This window comes from Schistocerca serialis, chromosome 10, assembly GCF_023864345.2.
Source record: "Schistocerca serialis cubense isolate TAMUIC-IGC-003099 chromosome 10, iqSchSeri2.2, whole genome shotgun sequence".
Classification (NCBI taxonomy): Eukaryota; Metazoa; Arthropoda; class Insecta; order Orthoptera; family Acrididae; genus Schistocerca; species Schistocerca serialis.
In genome coordinates this window covers 89,898,062-89,919,073 of record NC_064647.1, presented here as the reverse complement: position 1 = coordinate 89,919,073, position 21,012 = coordinate 89,898,062, and the positions used below count along the sequence as shown (strand labels likewise).

General features: G+C 38.8%; 1 protein-coding gene across 3 annotated transcripts in view; it reads right to left on the bottom strand.

The window, feature by feature from the left end:
- Positions 1–454: 454 nt before the first annotated feature.
- Positions 455–21,012, bottom strand: part of LOC126425148 (putative methyltransferase C9orf114) — a 43,174-nt gene continuing 22,616 nt past the window's right edge. For all 3 annotated transcript variants that reach the window (XM_050088100.1, XM_050088098.1, XM_050088099.1), the window contains exons 4-5: positions 11,846–12,107; positions 455–845 (exon numbers count right to left, since the gene is read on the bottom strand). In XM_050088100.1, coding sequence (XP_049944057.1) covers positions 828–845; positions 11,846–12,107 — 280 coding nt within the window. In that variant the 3' untranslated portion in view covers positions 455–827. The remainder of the gene's footprint in view (positions 846–11,845; positions 12,108–21,012) is intronic.

Genomic DNA, 21,012 nt, shown 5'->3' with positions numbered 1-21,012 from the left:
GCGATCGGAGGTTGGGAAGAATAGAAGAACATAATTGGCAGTTCAGTAAATTTATAAAGCAGAATTTGCTTTTGGGACATTGCCAACTTCGCCTAGCAGAAGCTGTGAAGTGTATTTATGTCTACGAAAGTAGAGATCATACTTAATGATTGCTAAAAGGTGTGCAATGAAATTTCCATAAGTCTGATTTACCTCAATGGTACAAACAGCAACAATAATGTCACCTGGTAGCTAAAAGTGGCAGCAACCAAAAAGCCGTCAACACCAGCCACAGTCAGATGATTTCTATTAGATTAGTTATTCCCATTAATCATCTTGCAGTGTGTGTCCTTAAAGTGTGCATATAGGAAGTGCCACGTGTTTCGCCATCCTTTATGAAGAAATAACACAGGAGCACAAAGAAAACAACAACATTAGTCAAAGAAGGAAGAAATGATTAAGAGAAAAATTGCAATTAAGTTTCATAGATATTTATTTCATATAAAAATAACACATCAAATTTGTCATTGTTGGAACCATCACAAGAAAAACTGTTTCTCAAGTTTTCAGTCACTGTATCCATAATATCTATGCGACACGTTCATGGGGAGACATAAATTAAACTGTGTAATTTTTAATCCTTTTCTTGGTAAAATCTGTCAGTTACAGCATCAGTTCATCAATCTCACAACAAAACTCTCCATCATCCAGTAAATAAACACAATAAAGTGATAACCTCCACTTAACATCAGAGGTATTACAATTTGTACAGCACTTTACACTTTATGACTGACCAGGATTCTGCCTTTCCCAATCCCATCATCTGCTTCCTCTTCTAACGCCGGAAGTCACTGCTCGATCTGCATCTGTGTTAATCAAAAACATATGTTACCATTTGCACTTTCAAATATGACAAACATGCAACAGAAACAATTACTAATATTTTAAATCAGATTTGTTAGTCACTACAACAAGCAAGAACAGAAGATATCAAATCTCTGATATGTTACTTCGTAAATACAATGAACTGTGATAAATATATATACATACAAGAAGAGGTCCCCCAGACGTGGGATCAACTGTTGCAAACCATACATACAATGATGTAGGTTAAGATCCCAGGCCTACAGCGTACAACCATTCACCCTGATTGGCCCTCGTTTGTGAGTAATCGAATAAAAAAAAATTAGAATTTTTCTTGGTGTTCTATAGCATTAAAAAAAATTTGTTGTGTACAGACTTGTTGCGTGGTGTAATGGACAGAGTAATGCCTTCATATATAGATGGTTGTGGGTTCAAACCTCGTCCGTCAGGTGATTTAAATTTATTTTTAAATCTTTATCAAAATGATTTTAATCATTTGTTTTGTTCAATTAAGTGATTTGAATGTAATTTTATATTTATATTCCTTTGTCATGTCACTCTGATGATCATATCGACTTATTCATTTGCCCTCTTTTTCTTCCTGTAACTCTTTTTCCACTTGAGATATTTGTTTTAGTGATTTTAGTTAATTTTGATTTAATTTCTTCTGTCATTTAAATCTTCATCTGTGTTACTTTGTCTATAATGCAACAGGAATTTACCCTATGTTTGAAGTGTTTATGCGACGATTACCTTAAAAATTACACATCTAGTAACAAAAAAAACATTTTTTCACCATTATATGGTCAATATAAATAGATTGTTCCATCTTTTGTTCATTTAATTGACAGAACAGCATTTTCAATTTTATAACAGATAAATATAATTAAATTCACATTCACAAAAATTCCAAGTGGAAGAAAAATGAGGGCAAATGAAGAAGTTGATACAATCATCAAAATAATGTGACAATGTAATAGAAATTTAAAATTAGATTTAAACTACTTAACTGAAACTCTTCGTTCAGGAAAAGAGAGAGCCACAAGATTACCTGGCACAGTCAAGACTTAAAGAGTTGACTACTTCCTGTACAATAGTGAGATGAATAAAGCCAAGAGGGACTAAGGATAATAAATGGACAGAAAACCGTCTTCTTGTCCTAAAGAAGAATTTAAGACGTTTGACCCAAAAGTTAAATTCAAAAATTTATTAAGAGACAGGAAAGGTGTATAAGGGTATGGAAGTTGAAGGAGGAGGAAAGCAGGCTACAGTAGCTACAAGTAGCAAAACAAAAGCACCCCAACGGATGAACCAAAAATGGTAGAAGAGGAATGGGCTAGATTCAAGGGAACATTAGTGAGTGTGGCAGAAGCAATATGTGGGAGGACAAGCAACAAAAAGAGATGGAAAGAAACACCCTGGTGGAATGATAAAACAAAGGATATAGTAAAGAATAAGAATAGAGCCTTTTGGGTATGGTTCCAGAAGATAACAGTAGAGACAAGAGAAGAGTATCAGCCAAGCAAGAAAGAAGCAAAAAGAATGGTGGTGGAGGAAAGAAGAAAGTGGATGGAACAGTGGACCAGAATGATGGAGGAGGATAGTGAAGATTCAAAAAAGGTGTTATATGGGAAGTAAGAGGAAGAACGGTGCAACAGATTATGCTCGAATGGTGAATAAATGTGGACAAGATGTACAAAATAAGGAGGAACTCAAGAATATGTGGAAGGAGTATTTTGAAGAACTCCTGAACCCAAATGGAGACCTGGATGAGGAGGAACAATTCGAGAGAAAAAAAAGAGGAGGAACAGCAAATAGAAAAAGACCTTACATGGGGAGAAGTGGAAGAGGCATTGGGCAAGATGAAGGGAGGGAAGTCACCAGGTCTGGATGAGCTAAGTGTAGAGGTGGTGAGAACAGCAGGAGAGGTGGGGATACAATGGCTATATCGAGTAATGAAAATTGTGTGGAGACAGATGATCCAAGAAGACTGGAAGAAGGGAATAACTGTCCCGATCTTTAAGAAGGGAAATATAAAAGAGTGCAAGAACTATCGGGGAATAACATTGATGAGTCACTGTACAAAAATTTTGGAAGCACGAATTCAGGAAAAATTAGAAGGAAGAATGAGAGAAGAGCAACATGGCATCAAAACATGAAGGTCCATGGTGAATCTAATTTTTGCTGTAAGATAACTGCAGTAACAACACTATGAATATGGAATAGATCTACTAAAGACCTTCCTAGACACTGAAAAAGCATATGATAGTGTACGTCAAAGCAAAGCGTGGAAAGCCCTGGAGAACAGAAGAGTAGCAATACAGATTATTTGGAGGATAAGGGATATAGACCATGGAAGTGTAAGCTGTGTGAAAGTGGGAGGAGAGAGATCAGCTTGGACTGAACAGAGGAATGGCTTGAGGCAGGGAAGTGTACTTTCACCATTACTCTTCATTGTAGTGATGGATGATGTAATGAGTACAGCAGCACAAGTAACTGGTGAAAGGAAGATGAAAGCTATGGTGTTTGCAGATGATCTGATGATTTGGGGGAATAAGGAGAAGGAAGTACAAGAGCAGTTGGATGTATGGGAACGAACAGTGCAAGAATATGGGGTGAAATTTAATATAAGTAAGAGTGAGATGATTATCACAACAAGAAAGAAGAAGAGAGGAATAATGGGAATAACAATTGATGGGGAACAATTGAGGAGAGTGGAGAGTTTGAAGCACAAGGGAAGCCTGATGCAGGAAGATGGAAAAAAACAACACAGGAATAAATGGGGGGGAGGGGGGAGAAAAGCAGAAGCACTTTGGAAGAGTGTCAGAAGCCTGATATGGAGCAAGGATGTACCCCAAATCAGTAAAAAGGTTATATACTAGTCGTACTTTGTCCCGACACTGACATATGCATCAGAAATCTGGGTTATGAAAGGAAGAGAGAAAAGCTAAATACAAGCTAGTGAGACGAAATTCTTGAGAAACAGTGTTAGAGTGACAAAGATAGACAGGTTAAGAAATGAGAGGATCAGAGAGTTAATGAAGGTGGAACCATTACAGGAGGAGATAGAGAAATCAAGGCTGAGATGGTATGGACACGTTAAGAGAATGGAGGAGAAGAGGATACCCAGGAGGATACACAAGAAGAAACTGGTAAGAAAGAGACAAAGAGGAAGACCGAGAGACGGGTGGCTGAAAGGAGTAGAGGAATGTGTCTAGAAGAAAGGAGGAGGCTGGACCAAGGTGAAGATGGAGAGATGGTGGCAAGATAGAAGACGATGGAGAGGCCTATGTTCCATACAGACCCGGCCAGAGACTGGAAACTGTCCAAGATGATGATGAACTGAATAAAAGTAATGGTCAAAGTCATTTTGACAAATATTTAAAAATAAAGAAAAGTTTAAATCACCTTGCAAGGTTTGAACCCAGAACCTTCTGCATGTGAAGGCAGTACTCTGTCCATTACACCAAGCAACCAGCCTATTGTTGCTACTTTTTTTAATGGTATTGAATGTCATCCAAATTTCTAATTTTCTTTTTTCGTCAGTTACTCACAAATGAGGGCCAACTAGGGTGAATGGCTGCAGGGTGTGATACCCGGGATATTAACCTGCATCTCCATATAGATGGTTTCAAAAAGTCACACCCACTGCTGGGGACCTCTCCTTGTCAGATCAGGAAAATGCTTTCACATAATTGCAACTCACTCCCAAATAAGCACACATACACAATCATTTTTAGAACTATTTATTCAATAACCAATGCTCAACTAAGTCAGTAAAGCAAATCTGTCATCAACCCAAGATCTTTGCGCTTTACTGGGCACGGTCCTATAGCATTTCCTTCCTCCAACCTTTTGAAGGGACAGAATCAGTCACAAGGGGAGATACAGTTCAATATGTACTCCAATCCACTGCCAGAAGCGAAAGAAGTGCTATTAGGACTGGTCAGGGGTCACACTTGAAACCTCTGGATTTGCAGTCTGCCACCAAGCTTTTCATTTCAAACACCTGATTACTTTACAAGTGAGTCAACATATTAAATATCTCACAATGAGCATGTAAGTAAGAAGTAGTTCAGAAAAGGTTTGAAGTTATGTTTATAGTTTCTTGGAATCACTAATCTACTCTGGGTAATTTGTGCACTTCTAGCTACACTATGTCAAGCCGTGTACACAGTTTCTATTTGTAATACTTGTTTTACTGTGTTAAACCTTTAACACAAGATTATACCTCATAATGAGTAGGTTATGACAGCATTTTAAATTTTTAAATATGGTCAATAATATTATGAAATACTGAAAATTAAATTTTTGTTGCCCCTTGAAACAGATTGGCAACTTGAAACTGGAACCGTGCATCACAAAGTGAGTAAGCTGTTCGGTCCTCTTCTACACTCCATAAATCCATAAATGACAGGCTGTAGCTGTTGGCCATGATCAGATTCCAATGTAAGAAATCTAATATGAAGTATATCTCACAATTACATTGTACTTCATGGGTGGCAAACTATTATCATATCAGAATTTGGTTTATGAGAGATGTTAGCAAGCCTTTGAGATAGCAATGATAGTCCTATACAACATATTAATTTTGATTCTAATGTGATTTGTGATTTCATGTGTGTTGCAAGGGAGGATAAAGGATACCAGTAATGATGCCCCAGTATAGATATAATGTACACAATTCTTGCTGGTCATAATTACAATTAATTCAAAAGTTAATAATTTTCACGAAGATGGATTTTTTCGTTTTCTACAGCTGAATGGTCCTTTCTCCACAAATTCATCAAGAAGGTGCCAGTACGCAATTCTGTCTATTAGAAGAAGTCCATGTCTGGTAACCTAACGTAACTTACTGTGAGCAGCCTGCCAAAAACCAGGCAAACGACAATGAAGCATATGACCCCTTAGTTGGCCGTTTTCTTTGAAAACCAATGTTTTAAATACCCTTCACACCTAGAGCTATGCCTCACTGGGACCCAAGTTGTTCTGCTGTCGAGATGAGTCTTCAGTGGTTGGTACAGACAGTCTTCAGAGCTCGTGCTCCAACTGTTCAGGTGCCATAGTGAAACAGTTTAACTGAGTGTTACAGACTCCAAAAGATCAATAAAAGACTGTTGAATTAATGATCTCACTGCTGCTAGTTGTGACAATCAGATCACCTGGAATTATGTTGTCAAGTCTAATATGATCACATCCGGACCACCGGTGCCTCACATCTGAACCACCGGTGCCTCCGTGCTGCCAATAAGGTAATCCGCCACATTCTAATGCTGTGCGCTATCATTAGGCAGCATCTCTCTCATTCATTCTTAATTGTAAGTGACGAATTCAATGTTTCAGGCTTAGTTGGGAGGGGAGGGCAGGTGGCACTAGTTTCCAAGCCACACAATTGGTACTTTATTTCATCTTTCACGACATAGTGCAGCTGACTAAACATAAGTGCACTGAAATATAAATTCTTTGTTTATTTGGTGTGTCATCAGCATCATGTCCACTACACAACATGAAATAGTAGAACGAGAAGACTAAATAAATTAAATTAGATTGTTGTGGTGCAAATTACTAACAATTTAGATCAAATATGTGTTGTAGACATGAAGCAAATACAAGAAAAAGATTCTGAATGGCACAGCACTGAATCAGTGTAAGGTAGATGCACAATGGATGAGGAGGAGGTGTAACGTGTATTTTGAGGAGAATGACTTCCATGCCAACCAGGATGGATTCCAAAATCAACTTTTCTCACATTATACATGGTGTTACAAAAGGTATGGCCAAACTTTCAGGAAACATTCCTCACACACAAATAAAGAAAAGATGTTAAGTGGACATGTGTCCGGAAAGGCTTAATTTCCATGTTAGAGCTCATTTTAGTTTCGTCAGGATGTACTGTACTTCCTCGATTCACCACCAGTTGGCCCAATTGAAGGAAGGTAATGTTGACTTCGGTGCTTGTGTTGACATGCGACTCATTGCTCTACAGTACTAGCATCATGCAGATCAGTACGTAGCATCAACAGGTTAGTGTTCATCATCAACGTGGTTTTGCAGTCAGTGCAATGTTTACAAATGCGGAGTTGGCAGATGCCCATTTGATGTATGGATTAGCACGGGGCAACTGCCGTGGGGCGGTACGTTTGTATCGAGACAGACTTCCAGAACGAAGGTGTCCCACAGGAAGATGTTCGAAGCAATTGATCGGTGTCTTGGGGAGCACGGAACATTCCAGCCTATGACTCGTGACTGGGGAAGACCTAGAACGACGAGGACACCTGCAATGGACGAGGCAATTCTTCGTGCAGTTGACGATAACCCTAATGTCAGCGTCAGAGAAGTTGCTGCTGTACAAGGTAACGTTGACCACGTCACTGTATGGAGAGTGCTACGGCAGAACCAGTTGTTTCCGTACCATGTACAGCGTGTGCAGGCACTATTAGCAGCTGATTGGCCTCCACAGGTACACTTCTGCGAATGGTTCATTCAACAATGTGTCAATCCTCATTTCAGTGCAAATGTTCTCTTTACGGATGAGGCTTCATTCCAAAGTGATCAAATTGTAAATTTTCACAATCAACATGTGTGGGCTGACGAGAATCTGCACGCAATTGTGCAATCACGTCATCAACACAGATTTTCTGTGAACGTTTGGGCAGGCATTGTTGGTGATGTCTTGATTGGGCCCCATGTTCTTCCACCTACGCTCAATGGAGCACGTTATCATGATTTCATATGGGATACTCTACATGTGCTTCTAGAACATGTGCCTTTACAAGTACGACACAACATGTGGTTCATGCACGATGGAGCTCCTGCACATTTCAGTCGAAGTGATCGTATGCTTCTCAACAACAGATTCGGTGACTGATGGATTGGTAGAGGCGGACCAATTCCATGGCCTCCATGCTTTCCTGACCTCAACCCTCTTGACTTTCATCTATGGGGGCATTGAAAGCTCTTATCTATGCAACTCCGGTACCAAATGTAGAGACTCTTCATGCTCGTATTGTGGACAGCTGTGATACAATACGCCATTCTCCAGAGCCGCATCAGCGCATCAGGGATTCCATGCGACGGAGGGTGGATGCATGTATCCTCGCTAACGGAGGACATTTTGAACATTTCCTGTAACCAAGTGTTTGAAGTCACGCTGGTACGTTCTGTTGCTGTGTTTCCATTCCATGATTAATGTGATTTGAAGAGAAGTAATAAAACGAGCTCTAACATGGAAAGTAGGCATTTCCGGACACATGTCCACATAACATATTTTCTTCCTTTGTGTGTGAGGAATGTTTCCTGAAAGTTTGGTCGTACCTTTTTGTAACATCCTATATAGTGAAACCCATACATCAAAGAACACACAGTATTTTTTAGCACCCAAAAAGTACTGACTATGTGCCAAGACAATTTTTACTAACAAAAGTATGATTATGTAAAAAAGCAGCACAAATATTGTCAGACGCTGATAAATTTTTAAAGGGGCACAAAGTTTGATAACTTGCTTAAACAATCAGAAATGGAAAAATATGCACTTCACAAAACAAAAAATGTAGTATCCTCTGACTACAATCTCAGTGAGTCAACTGGAATCGACTAACTTTTACAAACACCTGCAAATAACAATACATACGAGTATCAAATGGAACAATCTATAATGTGATGAAAAGAACAGATTGCTACTGACAATAGATACAACACATTAAGTTGCAGACAGGCACAATGAAAAAGACAGTTACAGAAAAGCTTTTGGCTAAAGCCTTTTTTTAAAAAAAAAAAAAAAAAAAATAAAGCATACACATATGACTGCTACTCCAGCTACTGTGGCTATCATATGCTGACATTTATCTTTCTTTATTGTAACATGTTTCACTTCTGTAGGAGCTTTTAAGCTGAAATAGGTACATTTCAAGTGTTGTGTAGGTGTGTGGTAGAAATCGAGGTGGCAATATGTCACTAGAAAGCTTTGCTATTTTGATGCACCCAAGATGACCAACTTGTGCTTCATTTGTCATCTGTTTCACAGTTTCGTACATAATATCTACATAATTTCCAGTAATACACTAGATATTATGAATGATTTGTATTTCCAATTATTCTCACAATTCTTACCAAACTTTTATTGTCTTGTTCAAATCACTCTTTTGGAACCATATTAAAATTTAAGCTTTTGCCACCCACAGAAACCTGCTGCTGCGGGCAAAGGCAGCCCCCTGCCCCGTAGGATTGCCAAACTCCAGTGTTTTCACAAAAAGTAGTGTTCAGAAGTTGATAATGACATCATGATCCAACTGACGAGATCCCTAATTATAAGCCGAACCACAAGCCTTCTGTTACAACTCCAGTAATATTTTGAAGCAAATTACTGCTAGCCTGCAAAAATCTGTCTGAAACTTTTGCAACACACATGTTAAACGTGCATCTTGTTAGTGTCATAATAACCCAAGAGTGACAAGCTAACATGCAGAAGGAAAAGGGTTTTGGAGGACAGCAGCGACAGGAAAAACAATCAGGCAGGAGGACTGTCTGGAGAAAATCAGGAGGCTATAGGAGTTTGGTGAGGGATTTAGAGATGTGAAAAAGGAAAACAGAAGGGAGTCGTGCTGAAGTACTCAAAATAATAATAAAGAAGCTATGTGATGCATATTATGGGAGTTTATGGCTAAGTTACTCCAGAGATGAGAACTTACACCAGGTTCAGGTGGACCCGAGGAAGGAAGGGCCCCAACCACTTTGTCGGGGTTGATGGTACAAGCTGCCCCAGAGAAGGGAACTTATACCAGGTTCGGGTGCACCCAAGGAAGGGAGAACCCCAACCACTTTATAGCAAGAGAGGTACATCATGTTAGCCATGGTAAGAAGTTAGAGGAAAGCGTACTTAATCAGTGGAAGGCCAATGTTAAGAAATATTTACAAGTATTATTATTTGCTCAAGGGTAAGGGAGCATTACCTCCAGACTGATTAAATAAAATTATTAACGTTAAGTAATTTACCAGTTTCCAAAGACCATGTAATCTCAGAGTACCCTGAAGTTTGGTCCTAGAATTATAGATAACATTTACCTTCTCCAAGAAAGAGAGATTTTTGTGGTGAGGTATAATGAAATATGTGTTAATGGTAAAACCAAACACACAGAAACACTTACTGCACTGATAAAAAAATTCTGAAAGTCATAGCAAACCTTTAGTGTCCATTTATGTAACACTTACATAATAATTAAAGTTGAATGTGTTGTCACACTATTTTTCTCTTAGTGGAGGGATATGTAGTAATACATCCCATTCCTTGAATAAGAGGTATCACATCCTTAAATAAATATGTCAGAGAAAAGATGTTCGTGACTGCGATAGTCGATAAGTGGTGAGCACTCTCCTGTTGGGAGGTGTTTTGAATTGTAGGTGCCGATACCAGAGCTAACGATCCAGTGACTGTACGGAAATGGGTAGCAGTCAAGTGACCCTACCTGCTGAGGTGGAGACAGGAGTTCCATGGACCGAGCGGTGCAGAAGAAAGAACTCCATGAAATCTAAAAACACGGCATGTCAAAGATAGTAAGTGTATTGTAACTGTCAATTATCAAGTTGAATATAAGATCTGTTGTGTAAATAGTCCAGAGAGGTAGTATACGAGTTGGTAGCTGCCCTAATTTATCATGTACTGAGTTGTAATTTTGAAGATAATATAGGAAGGTGAACTGAATCTCATTTCTTAATTATGTGGTGGAGTGAATGAGAATGTGAAGTTAATTCCCAGCAGCTTTATCAGCAGACTGTAAGGAGGTGAAGTCTGAGCCAAGTTGGAAGAAGGAGGCACACTGGTTCAGGGCACAGACTAGCTGGACCCTGATTAATAATACTTAACAATGACCGAGCACTCAATAAACAACATTCATTGTATATACACGGAGTGGTCAGGTGGCAACTTCTTTAAGAGTTTGGTGCACGAGGCCAAGTATAACAAACCACCATGCAGCCCAAGCCAACCTGAAACACTTCACCTCCATACCACATCTGAGGATGAATGACTGAGGATGACATGGCGGTCAGCTGACTATCCCGTGGTTTCCAGGGCCTGATCGCAAGATTTCTTTTTTTGCAATCAGCTGTAAGTTCATCTCCAATTTACTGGTTTCGGTTATATAACACACCACAATCAGGCCATCTATTCTAGATGGTAGTTGAATTTTTGAACGACAAAATGAATGTACGTTGTACACAAAACAGTCGTCACACCAGCTGATGTATGCACGACATTTATTACTCACTGTAGAACTGTCCTGTTGTCAGCAACATGGATGTTGTTTAAGGGCTGCTAAGACAAGATACACTGGGGTGTGGCGGCTTGCCTAATAAGTATGTAGGTGTAGACAAGGTATGCCTTCCTCTGACCTCATGATATGTAATGAGTTTGTGAATGCTTTAGGGAAGACTTTTTATGTTCACATGACTTTTGAAAATTCTCAATGGGCCTGTGTAATTGCGCACAGGGCAATGTGAGTATGCGTGTTGCATTGCTGTTTCAGCTGTCAAATGTCAGAAATAAGCAAACTGAGCACTGTACAGTACTCTGCAGATCACAACTGGATGACACAAATGATACTTCTGCCACTCCTTTACAAATGTATGCTGTCTGGTAAAGTGTGGCCAGACAATGCTCATAGACTTAAACTGCTCATTCAGTTAATATATTTTAACAGCAGATTACTATGGTCTACCAGCATGTCATAATTTATGAATCTCATCCAGGAGAAAATATTACATTCCGAAATGCACAATAAGCTTTTGTCACTGATATGGATGTCCAAACTGAATAAAATTTCAAGAAAACGGAAAACTGTATTAGCTACACGAGTCAGTCATTATGATGACTGGATAATTGGAATATACTCTTCATCAAATTTTACAATAATATGTTTTCAATATTTTCTACTTGCAGTCTAGATTTTCATTCCTTAGGTGAAAATTAGCTCCGTATTTCCATTCGAGTTTAAAATAGCAACTGTACCTCCTCCTCATTTGTTTCCTCTTCCGCTGCACCAGCTTGACTCTGCTCAGGCACTGCCTTTGTTTTCAGTTTCTTCTGCAGCACTGCCAGTGAGATCAGCAATGCCTCTTCTGTGCGTAATGTGCGGGTGCCCTGGGAAGGGCAGGTGTTCACATAGTGGTCAAACAAAAGGCTGGGCTGCTCGACATTCAACTGTTCGTCATTTTCCAGAGCAGCCTCCAACCCCTGGAGACCACCAAATACTATAAGTGCATGGCGGTACCTGTAAAGTAGGCACATAACTCATCAGAATAAAACATCTAAATAAAAATCAATTAAAAGGAAGGGAGAAAATTACTGTTATATACATTACTGGTCGTCAAAATTGCAATGAAATTTTATTTACTGTAAATACATATCATAGCATGAAGATAAAATGGTTAATTTGTAGGTGATTTAGGGGTATAAAGGATGCCAAAGTTAGTACACAGATCTGCTACTTCTAGCAGTAACAGCAGCTCTAACCCAGATAGGCACCAAGCTGAACTGAGTTCGGATGACAGATATCGGGTTACAACATTCTATGCTGCTTGAATACTATGCCAAAGGTTACCGATCATAGCGGCGAGGAAGTGGTGGTGAGAAAACTCTTGTCAATCCATGACCAGAAGTTTTCAGTGGGTGACAGATCTGTACAGAATGCTGGCAAGGGCAACAGTGGAACATCCCCTGTTCAAGGTAGGCCAGCACAGCATACACAGTGTGCCGTGTCATGTTACCCTGCTGAAATAGAACGTCACAGAAACCATGAAGATATGACACAGCCACCTGCCTTAACTAGTCTGAAAAGTGAGCTCTGCTGTCTAGACTAAGAGAACGAGAGGTGTCTGTGTTGTGTGCCCAATATAGGATGGTTACGCAGGGGAGGGGGGAGGAGGGGGAGGGGGCAGTAAGGGAACGAATTTTTCCTGGATAAAAATAACACTTTTCCCCTGTTGAAAATACACCTTTTCTGTGTTAATTGACAATGAGCTGTAAAACTTATCAATCCTTTGAATGGTAAAGGTTTTGTACACCAGCATAGAACTTCCAGACAATTTAGGAAATAATCCAAAAAAGGTGCTTTCTGAGAAGATCTGTGATCCACGACAACATGTATGCTGCATATTTTCATATTACAAAAGTGTAAATCTGAATTCCACCAAATACAGCATGGTAGCTTTCGAAACACTGAAATTGAGAATGCACTGTGCAATATTCTTCTGTCAGCCAATCATGGCTCACATCATGTGATCTCATCAGCAAGTGACAGCAGATGTTCAGAGCACAGGACAGGTGATACAGTCAGCCAATAGCAATATTGCTGTTAAGAAATGCAAACACATAAATAGAAGCTAATAGTTTAAATTAATATTCATAGAGTACAGCTACACGAAAAGCTAAGGTTTCACATATAATACTGGTCTTCTTTGGTGCATTACCCTTTCATATATATCAAATAAAAATGTGTCAGTACAATTTTAAATAATGGCATAAACGGCTGGTCTTCTGGGCCTAAAATTTTTCCAAGTGGCTCGTCCTCAAAGAGTTATGTTTTGAAAGAGAGTCAAATGCTCTGCAATTTAAGAAATTCATAGCATATTCTCACACATAACATAACTCATGCTGCATAACAGAAAACTTCCTTTGAAAGTAATGCTTCTCAACCCAGCATTTGCAATATTTTCTCACAACCTGTTAGAAATGTAAACAGTTGTAACGTCATGCTCATTGAAAACAGTATGTTGTTACAAAGTATTGCACAGTCTTCGTCTTAAGGCCTTTGTCACATTTTGCTGTCAGCAGACTGTTGAGTGAACACTGTGTTTCGTTGTTTAAGTGGCGCATTTTCTTTGCAACTGTAGTTTTATTCTGGTGTTATTCTCTCGTTTATGTTTTATTGCAACATTATTATTCTGCAGTAGCACGCTAATGTAAAATTCTTTGATAGAGTATCAGTTATTATTAGTCAAAATTACAAAAATTTAACTGAAAAATAGAACAATGAAAAATTCTCGGAATTCTAAAAAAATTCCCCGTCTTTCCTCGGATGGATAAAATTCCTGCATTTTTTCCAGATTTCCTGAAGTGTATGCAACCTGCCAACAGCACCACACTGTAGCAAATGCTGGGTCCATATGACTGTGACAAATGCAATCTGGGAACTTTCATCCCATCCACCTCCATAGCTCAGTGGTCAGCACATCTGGTTGCTGAGCCAGGTTTCTTTTCGGTACTGCCAGGATTTTACCTCGTTGGAAGGACTGGAATGTGCTGCACTCAGCATCATGATGCCAACTGAGGAGCTACTTGACCGAGCAGTAGAGGCTTTGAGGTCGAGAAAGCCGACAACGGCTCGAAGAGTGGTTTGCTGACCCCACGTTCCTCTGTACTGTGTACAAATAACGTGAATGGCAGGAGATGAAATGGCCATCACTCGGTCCTGATTGGCCCATGTGGGCCGAAATGCAGAACAATGTTTGTTTACCTCAGCGCCTCCACAAGATATGCTATATATAGAACTGGGCTTACTCTGAAAAGGCTATATGCAGTCCTCCTGTGTCCAATGATGTCATCAGGCACACCACTCTTAGCTCAGCTCTTTTTCCTGTGCTGAGAGTTTGTAGTGCTCTAGACATTGTCACGCTGTCTGTGCTAAGGTATGCGGCACAGCTGTATGATCCAGCACAGCTGAGTGTACAACACGTCTGTCCTCTCAGGCTATTTTGCAACTTTTATAGAAACTAGACAATAGTTATAAGAGTTGAGGGGCATGAACGGGAAGCATAGTGGCTAACAACGGAGTAAAACAGGGTTGTAGCCTTTCCCCAATGTTATTTAGTCTGTACACCAAGCAAGGAGTAAAGAAAATCAAAAAATATTTTGGGGTAGAAATTAATGTTATGGGAGAAGAAATATAAACTTTGTGGTTTGTCAGTGACATTGTAATTTTGTCAAAGAAAGCAAAGGACTTGGAAGAGTTGTTGAGTGGAAAGGAGTGCCTTGAAAGGAGGATATAAGATGAACATTAACTAAAGCAAACTGGAATGTAGTCAAATTAAATCAGATTAGGCTGCGGGAATTAGATTAGGAAATGAGGCACTGAAAATAGTAAATGAGATTTGTTATTTAGGCAGCAAAATAACTGATGATGGCCAAATTAGAGATGATATAAAATGGAAATTGGCAATGGCCAGTAAAGCTTTTCTGAAGAAAAGAAATTTGTTGATACTGAATATGGACTTAAGTGTTAGGAAGTTTTTTCTGAAGCTATTTGTCTGGAGTGTTGCCATGTTTGGAACTGAAACGTGGACAATAAACTGTTTGGACAAGAAGAGAAAGAGGCTTTTGAAATATGGTGCTACAGAAAACTGCTGAAGTTTAGATGGTAGATCACATGACTAACAAGGAGGTACAGACTAGAATTAGGGAAAAAAGAAATTTTTGGCATAACCTGACTAGAAGTGATTGGCTGATATGAAACACTTTGAGACATCAACACTTTGAGACATCAAGGAATCGCCAACTTCGTACTGGAGGGAAGTGTGGGGGATACAAATTGTAAAGGGAGATCAAGAGGTAAACACAGTAAGGCAGCTTCAGAAGGTTGTAAGTTGCAGTAGTTATTCAGAGATGAAGAGGCTAGCACAGGCTAGAGCAGCATGGAGAGCTGCATCAAACATCTTTGGACAGAAGACCACAACAACAACAGTTCTCTTTTCCAATGTTTTCTCGGAGACTGGTCAAATTGAGATGGGCCTGCATTCACAAACAACAGCAATTCCTGTCAGCTTTGAAAGTGATTATAGTTGACAAACTGTGGCACTTCTCTCTAGTCCACATCAGTTAGGATCCTTTTATGGCTGTTTTACACCGTGTTACATGGCTGTGAGTGATACACAATTCCTTGTAGACATATTGGCTATTCCACCTTGATACAGCAACAAATTGGGCAATGCTATTCAAGGGCAAATCCAGATACAATGACTCCTCTGTCATTCTGTCACATCTCCTCATCAAGCAGCCTGTGTTATTTCCATATAACCACCTGGTACACACACTGCCACGATATAATGTCTGCAGTGGAGGGATACATTACCATGTGGTGTCAGTTCTACACCATAAGCAGTGCTCCAAACTTATCAGTCCGCTTTTTTAATGGCTGACTATGAGGTGTAGCATGTTATTTGTAGAATGAGACATTCCATGTCCTCAATTTCCATTGGCCTTTGAAAGATATTCATGGGTTAAAGTATTAGTACATGGGAAGCATGCCACATTTGGGAAGTTTTGATGGTTTGTGCAGATCGGAGTTATACCAGCCCTGTGCTATCAGTGATGAGGACCACAGCCTGGTGCTGCTATCTGTTGGGTGCAGTCATTTTCTGCACAAGGTGGCGAGTGATGGGCATGGAGCACACGTGGCCTCCATGGGGTCAAAGAAATCAGTGCCAAAAAAACAACTTATGTTCACATTTTATTGCAAAAAATTGTTCAGAGTTTCTTGTGAGATGCACTCATGGAAACATCTAGCCATAGTTCACAGTATATAAGAAACTATCAGCCTCGATTGCGGTAATGAAACCAACCTTTATCTAGGTTTCAGCCCAAGTAATTGAGCCTTCCTCAGAAGATAAATCTGATTCTGTAATATGTCTATGATGGCATGGTCTAGAAATAAAACAAAACAGCCTGAACAGGAATAGTCACATTTTAAAAATGCAGTACATAGGTACTAAGTCACCATCAAGACTTAACTTAAGCTCCGGGGAGCACCTCGTTTCCATGGACGCCGTGCAGTGGACCTCGGGAGCTCACATGAAACTAAGTAGACCTAGATGACGTACTGCATATCAACATGGTGGGGAACATTGAGCATGTCTAACTGAGACCAAGACTGTCAAAGATAAAAAACCAACGTAGTTATATGTTGAAACAAAAAACTTATAGAAATGTTGAAACTCTGAAATATAAAGCCTCTGCACCAGGTTTTGACTAAAATGTAACGAACTATGCATGGATTTATATGAGTGTGAACACACTACTCCAACTTACACTACTAAAATATATCAGCCCTTTCACAATGAATGCTGCATAACACAACCATCGTTATTAATGAAATATGACATAAAACAGCAAAACTGTAGTATGTAAATGCTAAAATGCAATAATTTTGGATAACCTGTACACATATGGTCGATTAGGTGTTTTTAACAGTTGATGTAGATATACTTCTTACTGCTGGTACGCACTGAATGAAGAATATTATCAAGATTAATTTTGTATCTTATTACCAAAAATAACGCACGAGTGGATGAACAACGCCACTTCATCGCCATGTAATAGCAATCGACCAGTACGTGTAACTGGAACGGACGTGCAACGCCCTTTCATCGCCCTTATACGCTATGGACCGACAGAGGTCAATTTCACTATGTGCTACAAAAGAGAATCATTGCGTCTTATATCAAAGGCTATAAACCCACATCCTTTCGTCTTTCCCTCTCCTTCCCTCTTTCCTGACGAAGCAACCGTTGGTTGCGAAAGCTTGAATTTTGTGTGTGTGTTTGTGTTTGTGTGTGTATCAACATGCCAACGCTTTTGTTCGGTAAGTTACAAAGGCTATTGTTAAAATAGATACGACAAAACATCCCTGAGCTGAGAAGACACCTTGGAAATTATTTTTAGGGACCCTTGACATGGGAAAATGGCATGTTCTTCACAAGGAAGAGTTAAAAAGAAATAACAGATAGCTACTAATATGCCCATGTGCATACCATAAATGGACAAGGATGACGTCGTCTCTGGATTGCAACTATACATAAATGTAAAGGGAATTACCCTAAAAAGTTGAGACGGACCAGCTAAACTTCATCTTGTCACCTGGAGCCTCAGGTGACAAGATGAAGTTCATTTAAATTTGACAGCACTAGTTGTTTCTGCTTCGTTACTTTAGCTTCATTTATAACAACTCTTCTGCTATCTTTGCAACCTGAGTACATTCTATTGTTTTCATGATCACAAAACTGCTGGATCTTTTTAATTGTTTCTTCACTTATACCTACTCCTTTCTTCTTTCCTAAAGTTGGAAGAATGCCTTGCTCTTTCACTAATTTTCGGGCTAGTTTAACCAAACGATGAGAAATGTTGAATTCATGAACTATTTTTTCTCTTGCCCACGAGTCAGGGAGCAAACTTAAAATTTTAACTTTTTCCTCTTTAGATGTCACTAAACATTTAATTTTTAATTTCTCTATTAATCTCAAATATTCAGTGTCAGATGATGCTGGTGGTAGGTTTTCTTCTTCTTTAGAAATAATGTTGGTATCTTTATTATTAAAGCATGATTCCAAGTCTTTTCTAATTTTGTCTGAAATTTGTTGTACCGTATTTTCAATAGCTACTTTTCTTTTTCTGCTATTTAATTTTATTATTTTCGAAGCAGGAGATATGTCTAACTTAGAACAAGCAAAATCCAATACGCTAACAGCTTCCTCATTAGGAATATAAATGTCATTAACAAGGTTACATGATTCTGGTTCTGGATTCACAACAAATATTTTTGAGTAACAATTTGGGCGCAGGGTATTACCAGGAATCACATTGTGTTTCACTTGGGAAGCTGTTTCACTCTCATATAACAAGGACAAATGTTCAAGTTTTATTTCCCTCAAACCTTTAGTAATAGCCTTCTTGTGAACTTTAAGTGGATCACAGCACTTTCTTCCAAAAATGTGGTTGTACTTCAGAATATATTTCTTCTCATGATACTCACACACTGATGTTACAGAAGAACTTACTCGAAATTTAAACATAGTTTGTCTAACTTCATCAAAGTCAATGACATTTTTCAAGTTTTTTGAAACTGAACCATAAACTGTTTTCTGACACACTTCACTTGCTATCTGTCCAACAGAGCACTGTTCATCCATGTTACTGCACTCCACTTAATCTCTCAAAATTAATTACACATTACACACAGAACAAAGCACATAACACCTTCTACACTCTCGATGAAGTATGCACATCCACTCTAACAGAGGTTTCAGAACAGACTGACTACAAAAATCCCACACGCAGCAATAATGTACTTCTACAATGCCACACCCAGCAATAACGTACTTCTTTATTGACAATAAACCTAAACGTAAATGGGCATTTTTATTACCATACAACAAAAGCGAAAGATCCTATTGTTTAATACTGCATTATTAAAAATAAGTAAACTAAATGAATATTGGGTGATAGTGTTAACTAAATATATGTCACAATTAAATTTTATTACAATGAAACAATAAACCATTTAAATAGGCAACAGCCATAAGATCAGTTGTAGAGTAATGTGAATTATCTCCGCATTTTCAAAAATTCTTATCTTTGTTCACAGTCAGATATCTATGTTGAAATTTTAACAGTCGTTGCTATCATATAGATGCACAAACTCTGCAAAAAATCATATTTTTACATTCAGTCCCACCCGAGATAACTCTACAAAAAATGAAAATTTTCAAATTTCAAAAATTCATAAAAAATTAAGGAAACATCTGAAAGTGTTCTTGCTCTACAAGAGGCTAGTAGTGTACGATATCTAACTATAGGAGAAAAATAGACTCTCATAAATCACTCCTTGTTTGTAATTTTTCTCGGCCTAAAAAGTGGATTTTTGAAAATTTGGATACCAAACTTTGGAGGTCATTTTGACTAGTTATTTTTGAATTTATGGTATTTTGTGTATTAGACAATGTTGTAGAGGACACTTTTCCAAAAACGATCATGTCAACTGCAATGTCGTAACTTAACCCAGTGCAGAGATATTAAAATTTTCATTATGCCTACAGACTGAAAAATCGTCACACGCCTACAAATAAAAATGGCCGCCATCCAGTAAAGGTGTAAGATAAATTATTTTAGAGAACTGTTTTGAACTTCTAAAATATAGGGCAATCACATATAAAAAAATTAAAATATTTAAACATGGTCAAGCAACCATCACTGGACCACTTCATATGGATTGACCCAATAAGACCAGTAAGGGAAAATGTGTCATTTGACAATTATACTCACTAAGAAGATTATATGTCAAACAATAGTAGAAAAAATATAGCAATGTGGGTCAGAAGTTTGGAAAATGAGAAAGACAGAAAGATTAGATAGTATCCATGGAAATGGATTACTGAAGACACAGAATGCTGGAGTCTTAGGATTTAACTAACCACATCATCAGAAATGAAGCAATCAGAAAAATGATGGAAGTAGAAGACAAGATAGTGGAAGATATTATGGTGTGGCATTTAGAATGAATGTACGACAATAGCTGACCACAGGAGGTATACAGGTGGATCCCAGAGGGAAAATAGGAATGAAGAAGAGAGGATTAGGATTTAACGTTCCGTCAACAACAGGGTTATTAGAGATCGAGCATATGCTCAGATTGCTTCAAGGCTCGGGAGGGAAATCAGCTGTACCCATCCAAAGGAACCACACAGAAATTTGCCTGGAGCAATTTAGGGAAATGACAGAAAACCTGAATCAGAATGTTTGAATAAGGATTTTAACTTTCATCCTCCTTAATGTGAGCCCAGTGTGCAAACCACTGCACCACCTTGGTCAGTAAAATGGCAACGACACTGACCATCTATAAGATGAGAATGAGGTTGACTGCCTATAAGATGGAGACCCATAGAGTCCACAGCTTCATTGTCACGTCATCCAACAGGGGGAGGTTCAGAAGTGAAACACAGCAGTAGCTTCCACTTATTCAGGCTTTTACAGAGTCTTTGCATCAACTGCTCAGAAGTCATAAGGAACAACTTTAGAGTCAAAATATTCACTGACACTTCCTGGTGACACTAGGCGTCTATCTATTATTGGTTACTTCCCGAGAGGTGGTAGGGTGTAGGCATTATGCAGTACACATGTGAAATGTGTGTTGCTTACAAGGCATGTGAGAAAAGTAATGAGACTGATTTTTTTATCCAACAAACTTCTTATTTTTTTCAAACAACAATATTGTCTCCTTAAAAGTAGTCCCTTCACCAGCTGTACACCTGTAGAGTCATCGTTCCCAGTCTTGGCAGCAGCACTGAAGAGCTTCACCTGGTAGGCCTTCAACATGGTCAGTCACACTCTTTTGAGTGTTCTCCAGAGTC